General features: G+C 43.4%; 1 protein-coding gene across 1 annotated transcript; it reads left to right on the forward strand.

Moving 5' to 3' along the window:
• The first annotated feature begins 653 nt into the window (after positions 1-653).
• On the forward strand, positions 654-16,614 carry CTLA4 (cytotoxic T-lymphocyte associated protein 4). The gene is made up of 4 exons (XM_069617332.1): positions 654-817; positions 3,197-3,547; positions 7,095-7,204; positions 14,998-16,614. Exons 1-4 carry the CDS (start codon positions 727-729, stop codon positions 15,100-15,102), a joined length of 657 nt encoding a protein of 218 aa, XP_069473433.1. The 5' UTR covers positions 654-726; the 3' UTR covers positions 15,103-16,614.
• The last annotated feature ends 273 nt before the right edge of the window (positions 16,615-16,887 follow it).

A 16,887-nucleotide genomic window follows, 5' to 3' on the forward strand; every position in this document is an offset into this window, starting at 1 on the left:
TTTTAAAAAGTACACATTTCTTTGACAATCTTCAGTTGAAGAAAAGTCAGGTTTACAATTCTGAAACCGAAAAATACTCAAAATGTGCCATTAAATGGAACCTCAAAACAGCCTGCTCATGGTCTCAAACGTGATAAATGACACCATCAATGACATCACACATGGCATCATCAGGTCCTATTATTCTCAGTAGATCTGACCATACACCCGCAAACACAAACATGCCTGTTTTCGTCATCAACATAACATCTTTTAAGGCAGCCCTGGGTTCAGGGTCATGGAAACTATGTTCTCTACAGAGAAGCACTGGAGTTATGAGAAAAGGAGGCAAAGTAGGAAATCGCGAGTACTCTTTGATGCCGGTTTCCGGCACTTTGCGTAATGCACGTGACTTAAACGAATGACAATGATTTCCATGCAGCCGGTGCCCTATGTTATTAAGTTATGTTATTAAGGACCCAGTTTGGTCATAACAAGAATGTTGAGGTTAGTTGTTCAAGCAGTGATTCCAACCCACAGCTTCCTTTCACAGGTGATCCAAACGTGACTGATGTAGCACGGCTCATGACTATGCACGTGATCAAGCCAGTGAGATAGATATATATATATATTTGGTACGTTCCTTTCTTGAGCTTCAAATGTTTGATGTTTTAGTGGACTTTCCAGGTTCCTGAATATATTACTAAACACAGCTTTTTTAGCTTCTGTGTATGCATTGACAAGACCATGAAGAATTTAAGATCTTTTGCGTTCGCCCGGATACTGACTTCTTTGGTCACTGTTGGATTCGTCGTCTCATCTGCTAGCGGCTCAAAAGGTGAGTTGCTACAGAGATGGAAGGGGTGAAGGTGTGCTTCTAATTATCAGGCTGTCTATATTCCTTTTCTAAGTGCAAAGCAATGCCATCAATTACATTTAAGAAGTTGGATGCACGAATTAGACCTGAATGCTGAAGTTGGGTTATCCAGGGCAGTCCCTTGGCAGTCAGGCATCATGTTCACGTTAAGGAGGGTAAATAAACAATTGTGACAGGACAGGGGGTACAAAAGGATGACTGATTTATTCACGCATAATGCAGATGTGAGCCTCTGGATTACTCTGGCCATCCATGCGCCATGGTGCGGGATCACGGGCCATGATTCACAAAGATTTGCTTTGGAGCAGATTAAGAGATGCCTGGAGAAGCTGACAGTCACAGCGGCCATCTTTTACTGTATTCAAAGAGTAAGCCAATATTACACAACTCGAAGTGGCAGGAAAATGGTCCCGGAATCGCTGAAATCGTTTGACTAAATATTTGTGAATACAATACTAGGTGTTTCTCGAGTGTAACCCTCAAGCTTCTGGGGAAATCAGTCATAAAGTGTTCATTTAACACGGTTGCAGGGCTCAAGACGAGGGTACACGCCGGGTTGGAGGATGAGTCCACCCACTTTATTCAGAGGGTGGACTCTGTCCCCCCCAGCGAAAATGAGAAACATTGAATATCCTCTTCGAATTTATAAATTAAAGCCGTCCTCTGCAATCAAACCGCAGTTGCCCGGTTTGCAGACCGGACAATTCACCACTGCACTATAAAATCTGATGAACAATAACAAACAACTAAAGGTGAAATCTCTAATTTTGGTACCGCAAGCCCCAGTGAAAACATTTGTATTGGTTCTTGGAGTTTAAAACCTGCACACCTGTTAAGGTTTTCAGAAACACTATTAGAATAAAATACCCTCTCTTGGTTTTGTGTGTGTGTTGATTTTATGAAAGGCAAATGCCAGTCGTTCTGTTCAATTTGGGTGGTTATGCAAAGCCAGTTTAATGAAAGGTGCATATTTCACCTTGATATGCTAATTTCTGCCTACGTCACAACCCATCGCGTTTGTTGATGAGTCCCCGCACTTTAATTTTTAGGACTTGACCCCTTTTTAAAAGGCCATCCTGCACTTTCACAGCTCTGTAGCTCATAAAGGGGACAGATGCAGGAAATCCGAGAGTGTACCTTCCATGAGTGCACCTCTGCATTCATGTCAATTTCACTAATGCATATCACACTACCTGCCCAAGTGCCCTTACCTCGCCACACTTTCTGCGCTCTCCCTGTCCCCCAAACTTTTTCCAGGTGCCCAAGCCTTTACATTTGTCATGGACTAGAGCATCTGTCACTGGGATCTGCTGTGCTGCAAGCCCGCCATTTTAGCAAGGATATCTTTGAAAATGTCATTTGATAAGCACCACACCCTCTCACCAAGTCTGCTAGTCTAGCAGTTCACTATTCTGATAGCAATAGCTTAAATGTGGCGTTATTGTATTTCTCTACTCTGACATCATTATCATTTTAATTTCTATTGCTGTCCATAAAGTAATCCTGGCCGCCTTCTTGAAAGCACTGCTAAACATGCCTCTGAATGGCGGCCTTTTACATCTATGCAAGCATTAAGCCCTCCTTTCATTGAGTATGTGTTTGGGGGGATTTGGTGCACCATCTCATTTTATGTATTCATCTATTTTATTTGTATTTATTTATTTATTTATTTATTTATTGTGTTTCATAGTTTAAAAACAAACTTTTCACGTAAAAAGAAAATAACAATTATTGACAAATAAAACATAAAAAGAACCGCAAGAAAGTTATTTTAAAATCAGAAAGAAAGAAAACACTTCTGAAAACAGATCATAAATCAAAATGAATACCCTGGCCCGTTCAAATATCTCCTTAAATAGCCTATGGCAGCAATGCACAGTTAAAATCTCTGAGCAATTTAAAATGTGTTGCCAGTATCTCCCTGAAAAGAATGTCTCGCCGTTGTGTACAAATTTAGCAAATACATAAGAGCGTACAACAAATAAAACAATTACAGTCCATAAATAAATACTTTAAAGTTTCCACTGCGGAATTGCAATAGCGACATAATCTTTCTTTTTTTTAATAATACTATTTCTGGCACCCAAAACATCTCTAGTAGGATAAAGATTCAATTTAATTCTTAAGATGGAATTCCTAAATGCCCGATCAAATAAGGTGAAATCACATTAAAAGACTTAATATTCTGTTTTATTTGGCCGTGGTGAAAACTGAACACATATGGGCTTTATGCAGGCCTGAAATAGTAGAACCCCCCAACCCCCGTTCCTGTAGCCATAATGCTGCCCACATGATATCCATGTTGTTTGTATCACCAAATGCTTTTCTTTGTCTTGCCAGGAATACAGGTGAATCAGCCAGCCGTGGTAGTGGCCAACGAGCTAGGCAATGCTGATTTGGTGTGTGGGTACACGTTCACGGGCCAAGCGACGGAGATACGTGGCACCCTGCTAAAAAAAGAAGGCGCTCGATCTACTGTAGTGTGTGCCATGTCCTTCACCACAGACTATGAAGCATTGACTACAGAAGGCGCCAGTGTGTGCCACGGGCAGCCAGGTCCAGGCAATCTGACTTTCACGCTCAGTAAACTGCGTGCTGCCAACACTGGCGTGTACACGTGTGTGATAGAGATCATGTACCCGCCTCCTTACCGCACTAGTGTGGGCAGTGGGACTCTGCTCTACGCCACTGGTAAGCTGCACAATCTCTCTCATTTCTATCAGGGAAATGTATATAAAATGATCATTATTTATGGCATTAATTACAATGACTCCCACTATATGGGTTATATAGCAAGGGGTTCTACGTTATTTTGCCGCAGGATTTTTCATCGCGGGACTTTTCATCGCCATTTTTTTATCGATCATCGTTTATTTTTTTTTTATTTTTTTGGGGGGGGGGGTTACCCTCCTAAACTCCCATTTTTTTTTTCAATTATTCCCTTTCACCCACAAATATTTATTTAATTTGTAACCCCCCCAAAAAAAAAAAAACGATGATTTTTTTTTCCATAAAAAAACGGCAATGAAAAGTCCCACGACGAAAAATCCAGCGGCAAAAGAACTGTATACCATAGCAAGGTGCATAAGAATGTCTGAAGATGGCGGGGGGAAAAAGTGATGGTGGTGGTGGTGATAAAAAGGAGATGTGGACAGTGGGGCAGTGACAAGAAAAAGTTATATTCCATACCTAAAGGTTAAGGTTGCATGTTTGTTTGTTTGTTTGTTTGTTTTATTCACTTATAATGCGCACCAGACCCGAAGGTAGCCGGGCGCAGCAGTACAGAAAATGCAAGGCTTAAGTTACAGTTCATGTGTTAATATCTGTACAAAAATATCGCATTACAAAAAAAACGCCATATTTGTGCGCGATTTTATGCCATGGAACCTGCGGGGGACACTACCGCAACCCCCATCATTTTTTTAGTAGTGTAGTGGGGGATCCTCACTAATAATATCATCTATGGCCTTACCCCACGGCCATATATATGGCGATATTATTGGTGGAGGTAATATTAAATGATACCAAGGTTAATAGGGTGATTGGAGCATTATCAATGCCAACGATGGCAGACATAGAGCAGCTTGTATATTGTGTAGGAGGAGGCTGTTCCCGAGGCCCTGTTCATTCCAAGGTGGGGGGAGCATGGTAGGAGGGAAAAGGACCTAATCCGGGAGGTGGCAGATGTGGGTTTGGGGTAGTGCAGATCGGGCACGCAGACAAGTGAGGCTAGATGGCTTGACCGAGGTGCAGAGGCTAGACTATGGACTGATTTCAAAATGTGAGTGAACGATGTATGCAGGGCTCTCTCTGCTCTAGAATATCGATGAGGGCCTCGGCTGAATGGAGGTGACAATGTATCTTGGGGCTTCTAGCAGAAGGTCATGTGTACATGTGGGAGGCAAGGTGATGAAGGCGGACAGATAATTGTGAAGGTCAAGTTGGACCAAAGTTTTCTGAAATAAAGTGGATCTGAGCTGCTAGGAGGGATTGCAATGGGGGAGTAAAGTGTTTTGGGTATCGCAAATCTCTCATTTGGCTACACTCAACATTAAAAATACAGGCACATCCACTGGTGAATTGCAGTGAAGAATCTGGTAACTTGTTTTTGTCTGTGAAGAGTAAATAATGGACAAGGAAAGGAGGCATGGGGTCATCTGCAAAGTGTGATAGAGGGACTGAAGAGAGGAGATCACGCCGCTCAGTAATATGGCCTAAGCAGCGAAGGTGAGGAAGATCAGGATGGCGTCTTCTGGGACAGTGATAGGTGAAGGAGTTTGTGAACTAGAAGGAACACCAGGGCACATATTTCTGCAGGGTAAAGGAAGAAGCAAACCGGAAGAGATATTTGCCTGTGATGTACAAGGTCAACCAGTAGAGATCCGAACTCCAACCAGAAGAAAAGGTGTGTCTTTGGTGTTGGAGGCCAACCAGAAGAGATCTGCGATTAGACATGTTTGAAGTGGAGTGCTGATGTTGCGTTTTCCAAAGTAGCAGTGATGTAGAGTGGGATGACCAAAACAAATCAGTGCTTGGGGTGGGAAATGATGGCTGAATGGTTTTGACTGAATCACAACCTCTGATATTACCCTGATCAACCCACCAAACCATTTCTTTTCAGCCTTCTCTGCCATAATTTAAGGGGAAAGACCATATGCAAATGTACGGTTGTTCCAAGCTCAAAAGGTGAGGTCCTGTTGGAACTGCAAGGTCACAGCCCTTCCTGTGCCAGTGGTTAAGAATGATTCAAACCTTCCAGCCATCACCTTTTGGTTTTGCTGAAGTCACTCCGAGTGGCACGGGTATGCCTAGACGTGGTTCCTAAGCCTGCTGTCTCTAGAGACTTAAGCTACTCCTCACTGATGATGCCCAATTAGGCCGAAAAAAGGCTGCAGATGCTTGTGGTTTCATGCAAAAGGGATGCAACCTAGCAGTTCGGGCTAGACTGTTCTATTTAGGTTGGGACCACATTTGATTTGCATGTGGTCTTTGCCCTTTTGAAATGTCTTGGCAGACTAAAAAACGATGGTTTTCAGGGTTTCCCAGAGCTGTGCCAGTGGTAATGATTGATTCAAAACCTTTTGTTTTTGTTAAGGGCACAACCCTTCTGCATGAGATCGCAAGAAATCCCTTTGGGGATCCCAGAGAGGTGGAGCTTGGGTCGCTCATGCCCCACAACTGGTCAAAACCGTCTCATGGGGAGGTGACTTTGACAAAACTGGCAAGTGATGGATAGAAGGTTGTGAGTGAATGACAGTCACTGGCATTGCTCTGGGCAACCCTCCAAACCAGGATGTTTTTGACATGGGTGACAGCAATCTCAGTGAAGCTGAACTACAGAGGATTGCCGAGAATATTAGATGCCTATTCGAATGTTATACTTCTGGGTCTTTGAAGAAGAACACTGGTACATTGGCAGCTGTTGAGTGCTTCTCCGCAAATGACTTTCCGTAAGCAGAGGGATCAGAGCAACGGTCTTGAAACAGCAGGGTAGATACCAGCAAGTAATGATGAGTTCAAAAGTTAAGACAGCAGTTGAATTGTGATTCTGAGGAAGTTTTAAAAGATTTGGTTCAGGGTGAGGGTGAAGAAAGGTCAACGAATCAAAGTGGCGATGTGAGTTTTTTGTTGTACAGAAGGAAGGTATATAAGAGGGGGGAGAGCGAGAGTTGTGGTCAAAGGAAGAAGGAAATGAGTGAAGGGACAGGGGTTTGTTATCATGGGAGTGACTGATGTATGGATGGGTTGAATTTGGAAGAGTGGCTAGTTATAACTTAACAAGTTCTACAGATGGGTATGAAGTCACTTACTCAATATAGAAGTTCTCATGGCAACAATAAGGTTTTGGAATGAATTGGACCTAATTGTTGTCTTGGGAAATCTATACCGAAGCCTCTTGTGTAAAAGTGTCCTTTAGCCTTGAGAAATCCCAGTGTACGAAACATGTGTAGACAGCTAGTTACATGTGTATCCAAAGCTGCACCTAGGATGGTTTCGTATACGGGTTGGAGTGATCATTTTTACAATAATTATTTAAAAAAACATATATCGTCCTTTGGCAGTGTTTATATCATCATATGTAATTGTAAACAAATATGTTCCATTTTGGAATCTAGCCATTGCAATGGTCCAATTCAGTTAAATTATTTAAGAATCACCATGATATTCATGGAAGTATAACCAGTGATTCTTTGTTGGGTGAAACACTCACCACACCCACTCTTCTGTTTTGTTTCAGACCCATTACCTTGCCACGAATCCCAATTTTTTCACTGGGTGCTATTAGGAATCATTGCAGGACTGTGCATCTACAGTGCTCTCATCACAGCTGCCCTGACGGTTAATAAGGTAAGTCCCGGCACATTGGACCTCTGGTTTCCATCATTCATACCTTGACTATGCAGCCAGTGGTTAAATGCACAGACCTATCTTTGTTAAGTTATGTTAGGTGTATTTATAAAGCACACGTTCGCCAGAGGCATCATGGCGCTGGGAAGGAGAGAGGTCGGTATGCACAACAGCCATAGTCCTAAACAAATAAGTTTTCAAAGCCTGTCTGAAGGCCAGGTGGTTTTCCAAATTTTTCAAATGCAACGGCAGGCCATTCCAAAGTCGGGGTGCAGAGACAGAGATAGCATGCTCACCACAGCGCGAGCGCTGAAACACAGGGACGGAAGTTAGCCAGCTGTTGCTGAATGCAAAGACCGCATCGGGAGGTAGCGCGTAAACCTGGTGCACAGATATTTGCCCCTTGGGCCTGCAGGGCGCGATGAACCAGACACAAAGTTTTGAAGACAATGCGCTGGGCAACCGGGAGCCAGTGCAAGGACAGCAACACCGGAGATATGTGAGCACTATATGGAGAGCCAGTGGCGAACGGAGCAGCCATATTCTGTAGCCGTTGAAGCCGCTGAATAAGTCCCTTTGGTTGTGATAAATAGAGGGAATTACAATAGTCTAGACGACTAACCTTTCACACCCAAGGTAGAGTACAGCAGCAGGATCAGCAACCGAGTAACATGTATAATGACATGTTTTGAAAGTGATTCAAACTGCATCTCTATCTTTGAACGAGGCTAAAACCAAGGGTCTTAGTGACATCATTGATTGGGTGGACAGAATATGAGGAAATAGTCAATTATTTACTGCTGGAAGCACATTGAGATTGTTATTCGACTACCACGTTTGTCTAATGGTGAAGATCTCTGTACTAGGCACATCTTGGCAAAGGTATGAAGGCTCCTTGCGTTGCCCCCTTTTCAGTAGCACCCCTATGTTTAATCATCAGGGTAGCTCATGTTAAGTGCTGTGTTAATACCTTGGAAAGAACTGCATCTGCCGACCCAGATTCCCATGACGTGGCAGGCAGCCAGAATTACATTGAATATATGGATTCTGCTTGGTTTTGACAGATGTAAAAAAAAAAAAAAACAGGCAGGCTGTAAAGAGCAGGCAGAAAATATAGGGATTCAAGCCTTTCCGCCTGCTTGAAAATTAGACATGGGCGGAGAGACTGGTGGTGTTCCTGCATGGAGTAGGGGAAACATGTAGGGGTGGATTCGACACCCTCCCGAGCTAAGTTTTGGGAATGATTCCAAACTGACATGTAAATTAGTCAACAGGCACAGTGCCGGTGTCTGCTTGTTTGTCATGTTCCGTGTTATTAACAGCTGCAGAGAAAATTGGCTCAATGGAGTCCATGTAGCCTAGCAGCCCTCAAATCCCAGCTAACCACAACCAAACCTCTTGTCAAATCCATTGGAATCTTAGCAATGTAGAGTGCTTAATTAGCTTAAGGAAAGCAAAACAGATCATCTATTAAAATGGCCTCTCAAGTTAGGGATATAGCACTCGGGACCTACGTTTTCCAACATTGCTCTTGGTTACCGAGCATAACAAGTATGATGTGAATCCCAGATTCACTGGTCCACTTCTCTGTCCTTGGAAGCTGCTCATCAAAATAACTGAGGCTTCCAACTGTACCTAGTTGCCTTCTTTAAGATTACGGATAGAATTTTTTCTACAGCCATTGTAAACATACTCCCTCTTTTGGTCTCCTTTCGAGTCATGTTCAATGTTAATGTTAAAGGTATTTATGCTGCGCACCGCCACCAACGGAATTGGTGTCCAGGCGCTCAGGCGGATCTGCAAAACAAGAGGCGGGCGGTTTAGGTTATTCTGGTGAAGAAGGAATAGGAAAGTGAGTCAGGTGGTGTGCTGTTGGTGGCTTCGGTTCGGTTTTCTCTGTGCGCTGAGCTTTGGTGTGAGTATCGGACCGATGCGAGACCTTGTGTGTTGTTTGCTTGTTGTTGTTGCGGTGTGGTGAAGTGCGTGCAGTTTGCTGGGTGAGAGATGGTTGTGCGGATCTTCGGGTGAATTAGGTATGCAGAGGTTTGAGCTTGGGTTAGTAGGTTATGTATCCTAGGTCATTGCAGGACTTGTTCTACGACATGTGTTTTAGGTTCTCTACACTCTTTTCCCTTTCTGACTTTTGAGAAGTTTTGACCTTTTCCTCCTGTTTATGCTGGTCATTCAATTCTCATGGAATTCAATGTAGGAAAACCTACTTCCATCTCTTGCTGCCTTCCAGTGCTTTATCCACCATACTCTTTTTGCAGAGGATTTGTATGTTTGCCTTTGCCACCGCTCAAACCCAGGAGTCTACTTCATACATGTTTTTAAAAATTATTTCATTTTAAATTTACAATGCATTTAATACCAGTGATTGGTTTCTAAGCGCGGGATCGGGTTTCGAACCTGTGTTTCACTTTGTCGTCTTGCTTCCAAAACAAACTAGTTGCCCTTTAGATATTGAATACCATAGCTCTTACCAGGCCAGTTGTCTTTTGAGTAGTTTGAGTTTGCCTGTATAAATGAACAACAGCCTGTTTGATTTTGAATGCAGCTGAGTAACTTCTTTGAAATGGAGTGGTATGTTTAGGAGGAGTATGTGTGCAGGGCGATCATTTGTTTTTAGGCATGTTGTCTGTTTCTTTTCATGTGAGTGGCACATTTACACTGGGGAAGTCTGTTTATGGGGGATTGGCCTGTCTGCTGTGGTCTGGCATATTTCTACGGGGAGAGACATGGTCATGGCTACACCATGTATCAGGAGGTTGGATTGATTTATTCGCCAGAGAATGGTCTTTTTGCTGGAGACTGGTCTAATAACAGGTAAGGGGCCTGCGTGCAGCAGAGTGCCCTGCTAAAAGATGGGAAATGTGCTTACAAGAGGTGTTCCCTGATTACCGTGGAGTCAGCTGCTTGTCGAAACAGGAGTGTGCCTGTTCTCAGGTCAGTGGTCAGTTTTCTGGGGAGTGACCTATTTTCATGGCTGTAGCTTTGCTACAGAGTGAGGACCGCTTTGAAAGTGGAACCCCTATAGCCTTATATATTGAGTCAATTTCAGTGGCATAGTCCCAATTGATAAAACCTTTGTCTGGCAGTGGCCTAACTTTATAGCAGAGGTCTGTTTATATAAAATAATGCTGACTTTAGGGTAGTGGCCATTTTAAAGGGGAGTGCATGTTGCAAATGAGCTCTGTGGTTGCAGGAAGTAGCAAGTTTGTAAAGAAACCTCTTGCAGGGCTTAACTCGGTTTTCAGGGAACAGGTTTGTTATCCCGAAAAGTGCGTGTTCTTTAGCAAGGGTGCGTCTCTGTTTTCTTCCAAGAGCTTTGTTTGTAGGGGGCTGTTGTCTTACAGGTAATTGTGGGTTTTGCAGAGGAGTTTGCAGGACTGTACTGCTGAAGCTCGTTTTCAGGGATTATAAAATATATCTTGTTCCCCTCTGCGCTTGTACTGTAAGAAAATAGATAAAACAATGTATATGTTATGTTAAAGGATCTTATACTGTGCACTGTCACCACCTGCATGGTCCCTTGGTGCTCTGGTGAATCTATAAAGCAAGAGGGTAATGGGAGGTGTAAGTTAGTAAGACTGAGAGGCAGAAAGTAGAAGAGAGCTGTGTTGTGCTGTTGACAGCTTCAGTTCGGTTTACACCGTTCACTGAGCGTGGTAATTGTGTGATTTTTTATCATGTGCCGTTGTGCAAGGCTATGTTTGATTTGTTTTGTTGTTGTGGTGTTGTGAAGTGCGTACGGTTTGTAGTGCTGTAGAGGTATGGTTGGGTTTTGTTCGGAGTTTGAGAGGTATATGCAGAAGGATTCATTTTTAGTGGCAGTACCCTATCTTACCCCCTCTTTTACGACTCCCTCTGGCACATTTTCCTTCCCCTGTTGTACATTGTTGTATGCTACAATTACCACTCTTATATTGTGTGCCAATGTGTGGGTCGGCAACAGGGCTATTCAGTGGCGGTTCCCTCTCCACCCCCAGTGTTCAGACTAGTTGCTACCCAAATACTTTCCCCCTACCACGCTCGTGTTTGCAGCAACCATAATCCCCATGGCCCCGCCAAGGGGGGTCCTATTCCCTCTGCCCTTGTGCTGCCTGTGCATCGTGGTCCATCTGTTCTGAGATTGGAATTCCTCTATCTTCTCTTTTTATCTAAGGCCCTCTATCGATGGTCCAATTAAGTTGGTCCTATCGTTCACCCCTGTTTCGGGTTTGACCCTCTAAGGGGACGGGTACATCTGGGACGCCCTCCCACTCAGATGCCTCTCTACTTCAATGCACTTCACTCAGGTCTGACCTACTCACCCTTCTTTTTCCGTTGTGTGTTCGATTCATGGGGGGTGGATGATGTTCATTGGTTTTCGTCCTGTTTGGGATTGAAGAGCCAGGCTTGTGGATGTTTTCTGAATTTTAGATGGTCCTTCATGGTTCATATTTCTCCGGGGAGAAAAGGGGCGATTTATTTCTATGAAGTAATTTTAGACAATGGCACAGAATGTTCACAATATCTTGGTTTGGCTTAGTTTTGGACCTGCACACTCATTACCTGTTGGTGCCTGGCCGTACTTTATTCACAATAGTGCAAAATTGTCATTTATTTGATGTATTTATTCATATTTTTAAAGCACACAGCAGCCCTTAGGCATTGTGGTGCTGTTAGAGTAAGTCATGCTGGGTACTTAGGTAAAAAGATCTTACGGTTACATGGCAGGCATTGTTTTTGCATACATAGTAGAGCTTTGGAGTTACATCACAAGCAACAGTTACACTGTAATGTGTACAAGGGAAGGTGGTAACATGATCTTCCTTGGGAGACATTACGGGTAGGAGGATGCAGAGAAAGCAGATTGTATGGGAACTCTGGATGCCATAATGGGAGTTAAGGGTTAGTTAAACAGGGTGGTCTTGAGGGATTTGTGAAAGATGGATAGGGAGGGTTCAGCTTTGAGCACATTGGGAGGGGTGTTCCATAGTTTGGGTGCAATGTGTGGAAAGCCAATGCCACCAGCATTTGCTCTTTTGACAGAAGGAACTTGGAGTTGGTTGGCATGGTGACTTCTTTTGGGACGTGAATAGGTGTTCCTGAGTATGGTTTCTGATAGGTAGTAGGGAGCAGATAGGTTGATACATTTGTCTGTTAGGGTGAGGATCTTTAAGTTGATCCTCTCCTTACTTGCGAGCCAGTGAGCATCTTGCCTGATTTGCGAGATGTGGTCTCTTCTGGGGATGGAGAGAGCTGTGCGGAGCGCATTGTTTTGAACTGTTTGAAGTTTCTTGAGGTTTTTTGCAGAGGTACCTGCCAGGAGGGCATTGCAATAGTCAAGTTTAGCTCCTATTATGGCGCGGGCGATGGAGAGTCTGTTTCGGGTGGTGAGAAAGGGTTTTATGGCATTTATTAGTTTGGTGGTGTGTGCTGAGGCCGAGGCAATGGCGTTAACTTGGCGTGTCATTGAGAGGGTTGAGTCTATGTAGACTCCAAGTGTCTTAACTGAGGTGGATGCAGGTATGTTTGCGTTTTCAATGTTGAAGTGGCCGTATTTCGAATTGAGTTTGGGTAGTATTTCCTTGGGACCAAGGAGGATGATTTCAGTTTTGTCTCTGTTTAAGCAGAGGCCATTGACAGCCATCCACATTTGAATTGTGGTATAGATTTGAAGGAGGGCAGCTGCGTCTTGGTCCTAAGAGCCAGTGAGAGGGCGGAGGACTTGCGTGTCGTTGGCATAGTTCATGTAGGCTATGCCGAGCGAGTTTAGCATGTCAAAGAGAGGTTTTGTGAATACATTGTAGAGGGTAGGCGCAGTGCAAGAGCCTTGTGGCACGCTACAATGGATGGTGGTGGGAGGTGCATTGGCCTGATCGGAGTAGGCTTTCATAACTCTTCCTTCTAAGAAGGAGATAATCCATGATGTGGCTTTATTGGAGAACTGGGCTGAGTTGGTGAGATGGGAGGTGAGGATGTCGTGGTCAACAAGATCAAACGCAGCAGAGAGATCTAAGAGAAGCCAGAGGGCAGGTTTTCCCTTGTCCATTATTTTGGTGATTTGGTGATTTGGTTCTTAAGGTCTAGGAGGGCAGTTTCAGTGCCGTGTCCTTTGCGGAAGCCTGATTGCCTCTTGCCTAGAATGTGCGTTGGCTTCGATGTAATGTTGGATTTGGTTGTGGGCGACCTTGTCTAGGATTTTGAGGGGGAAAGGGACGGTGGTGATGGGGCGGTAGTTGTTAGGGCATGAGGGGTCTAGGGAGGGTTTCTTTATGAGAGGTCAGACCCATGCTTCTTTTAGGCTTAATGGAACAGTTCCTGAGGAGCTTGACGCATTAATAAATGCAGTGATGTTGGGGGTCAGTGCATCAGCACATTCTTTGATGATAGTAGGTGGGCAGACGTCCCCTTTACAGGTGGAAGGTTTGATGTGATGGAGGAGGTCAGCAACTTCCTTTTCTGTGACATCTTTGAAGGAGAAGAGAGGGGTTTCTGGTATGGCAATGGGTGGGATAGGTTGCTGATGTGTGCTCATAACATCCTCGTTTGGATAACTGGTTTAGTTTCGGATCTGCACACTCAGTACAGGTTAATGCTTGGCCTACACGTGTTTCACTCTTTGAACTTCTTCAGGGCCTACTGTTGCATACTTTGACATCAATCAATTTGAATTGTCTCTATTGTGTGGGTTATTGATGAGGCGGGCCTATGTTAATGCCTGTGGTTTGTATATTACAGAAATTGTGATGTTCTCATATTTTACTTCTTAGCACGCAATGTATGGTACTTTCTCAATGTGTGACACTCATGTACACCGAGTTAATATGAGTGTTTTAGTATTGCTTCTGGTCTTGGGTTTGCTGCACATAAGCAATGAAATCAGCTTACCATACCATAAATGCACTGTTCTCAATGTGATTCAGATGCACTCCTCATGATTTTGGCCCTCATTCCGAGTCGGGTGATTGGGGATACCGCCACCGGTAAGGAGACCGGTACCAGTAACCCCCCCAACGCCCGATTCCGAGGTCCCCTAACGGGAACCGTAAGGGACGTGTGGTCAGACCACATGTCCCTTACGGGTTCCATCAGGGGACCAGGGCGCAAATAACGGGCTTGCCATTCGCGAACCCATTATTTGCGCCCTCCCCATTTCCATTGAGACCTATGGGGGCTCAAATGGGAATGGGGATTTACCGCCCCACTCACCTTGGAATGGGGCGGTAAATCCGCCATCCACCATGGTGTAAACAGAGTTTACACCATGGTGGTAAAGTTGGTGCACTTAGCACCAAGGTTGTAATGAGGCCCATAGTGTAAATGAATGGTGGTTGTTGGTAGCACCAAAGCCTATTTACAAGGATGCACCCACCATGCTGTAATTACTTGTTTGAAAGTGAGTGATCTTTTTCAAAGAGATTTGGGTGGTAGCATAGCAAAACCTGGTTGCAGAAGAGTGCCGTGTTTAAAGAGGAAAGATAATTCAAGGGATTGTACTTGTTCACAGTTGAGCTACCTGTTTCCAGAAGGTTGGTCTGTTTGTAGTGAAGTGGCCTTTTTGCAAAAAACAAACGGTCTGTTTTCAGGTGAGAAGCCTATTTTGACGTAAGTGGCATGCTTGCCTGCAATACAACTGTTGGAGTTTTTAGGAGAGTGGTTGTTTGTTGGCTAATGATACCAACTGATGCGTGTGAGTTTTCACTGCCCTTCTTGATGGTGGAGTAATTCCAGGTATAAACAGAACTAAAGAGGATCACCTGATGCACCCCAGTCCATTGACCATATCACTCTCTCCACTCATCCAGATGCGGAGCAAGTGCCTCTTGAATTCGGATCTGTCTGTAGAGATGACATCAGCAGAAGAAGCTCAAGAGAGGAAAGGCAACACATATCACATCCTGTTCCACTGATACCATGAGGAGGCCAAGAAGACGGACTCTCCATTGGCCAGCTGCCACTGAGTCCCGCTAAGACTCATTTCACCCCAATCATTTCATCCCAAGCTCTTGTTCACATTTAAGATAAAAAGAGAGAAATAAGGAATCATGTGACTAGACCGAGAAAAGGTTGAGGATGCCATTGATCAGTGTAGAAGAGGTTTTGGAAAATATGTATGTGGGGATAATGACTGGGCTTATTGCTTCTCTCTTGGAGATTTCCTTTGCAGGACTTCAAATAAATAAAGCAAATGCGTGTCATCCTCTTCAACGGATTCACTTACCATCATGTCTTTCCACGTTAATTGACCCGTAAACGTGCCCCTTAAATCATGCTTTCACTGTTTTGTGCAGTATTGTGTCTCCAACCACAGAACACAGATTTCTATGCGGCCTAGCACTGTTAAAAAGTGACACCAGCAGCTTGCAAGAATATCCTGCTTTCACAATATGTCTCCATCTCTGGTGGATACATCAGAAACCAAAGTCTGATCTATACAACATTGATTGCATTGAGAATGTTTCATGCATAGTGAACTATAGAGATGCTAGGGCTCTGTTCAGGAGATAGGTGGGATTGGCTCAAGCCAGGCTACTTGCTGGCCACAAGGTCAATCCACAAGATGATGTCACAGTGCTTGCCAAGGATCCTGACACACTAACCTAGCCCAAAGTTCCTATGCAGTAGATTGAAGTGTAAACACTAATGAGTTTTCCTATAGATTGCTCTTCCTCTACAGAAACTACTTGTGATGGTTTCTAAATCATGGTTAGGCCCAACCATAACTTCATTTTCCTTTCCTATGAAGTTTCCTGAAATTCCAAACCCAGTTGTAATTTCTAAATGAAAAACAATTACATTTTCCACTGTATATCTATAATTCAAATTAAAGTTTCTAAACAGGAATTTATTGGAGAACAAACCCATTCCACGTGATGTATATGATGGAATAACATTTTGGGTCGCAAATCTATCATACTGTAACATTTTTCATCTAGTGAAATTCTGTTCCATTTCTTCAAAATGAAGTATATAGAAAAGGACACCTTGTGCATTTTCCAAATTTGGGGAGAAGTTTCTGTTAAGGCCCCTCAATGCATGAATTAGAAGAATGCGGGTAACCACTCATGTCACAGGTCAAATGGAATCTTCTTAGCTTAATGGGTTTGAGTGGGCTTTTCTTAACGCCCATTATCGTGATCATCCCAAGGTTTATATTATCACTCCTGGTCGATGGTGAGCTCTTCATGCCCATGGAACCTGTATGGCATTGTATGATAATAACATGTGTGTGCATCATTGGGAACACATCCTGTGGCCACTGCAGTTAACCAATCATCACTTGAAATATATAGCTTTTCAAGTTAAGTGTTTTAATCTTGTAGCACAATGAGATAGTCACTATTAATTTTACCCTATCAGCAAAATTAAATGAAATCTGTCTTTTTAAATAATTAATGTGTTGCAGTGCAAGCATTTTATGTTCATATAATTAAAAATAAATAATCAATTCCACTGCCTGTGTCAGATGTTTGTACCATTATTTCAATCTGCATACGTTTTACAGCCAGTTTATAATTTGTTTATTGTTTGTTTGTTTATTATATTTCTATAGCGCTCCGGACCCGGGAGTATAAGGGCGCTTAGTACAAGTTACAAGGCACAGTACATGGTAATAAACAGTAGTAGTAATAGCTCAACAAGTATACATGATATATGTACATATATATATATACAGAATATACAGACAGTAGAGG

This window comes from Ambystoma mexicanum, chromosome 9 (assembly GCF_040938575.1).
Source record: "Ambystoma mexicanum isolate Mex_15411 chromosome 9, UKY_AmexF1_1, whole genome shotgun sequence".
In the NCBI taxonomy this organism is placed as follows: Eukaryota; Metazoa; Chordata; class Amphibia; order Caudata; family Ambystomatidae; genus Ambystoma; species Ambystoma mexicanum.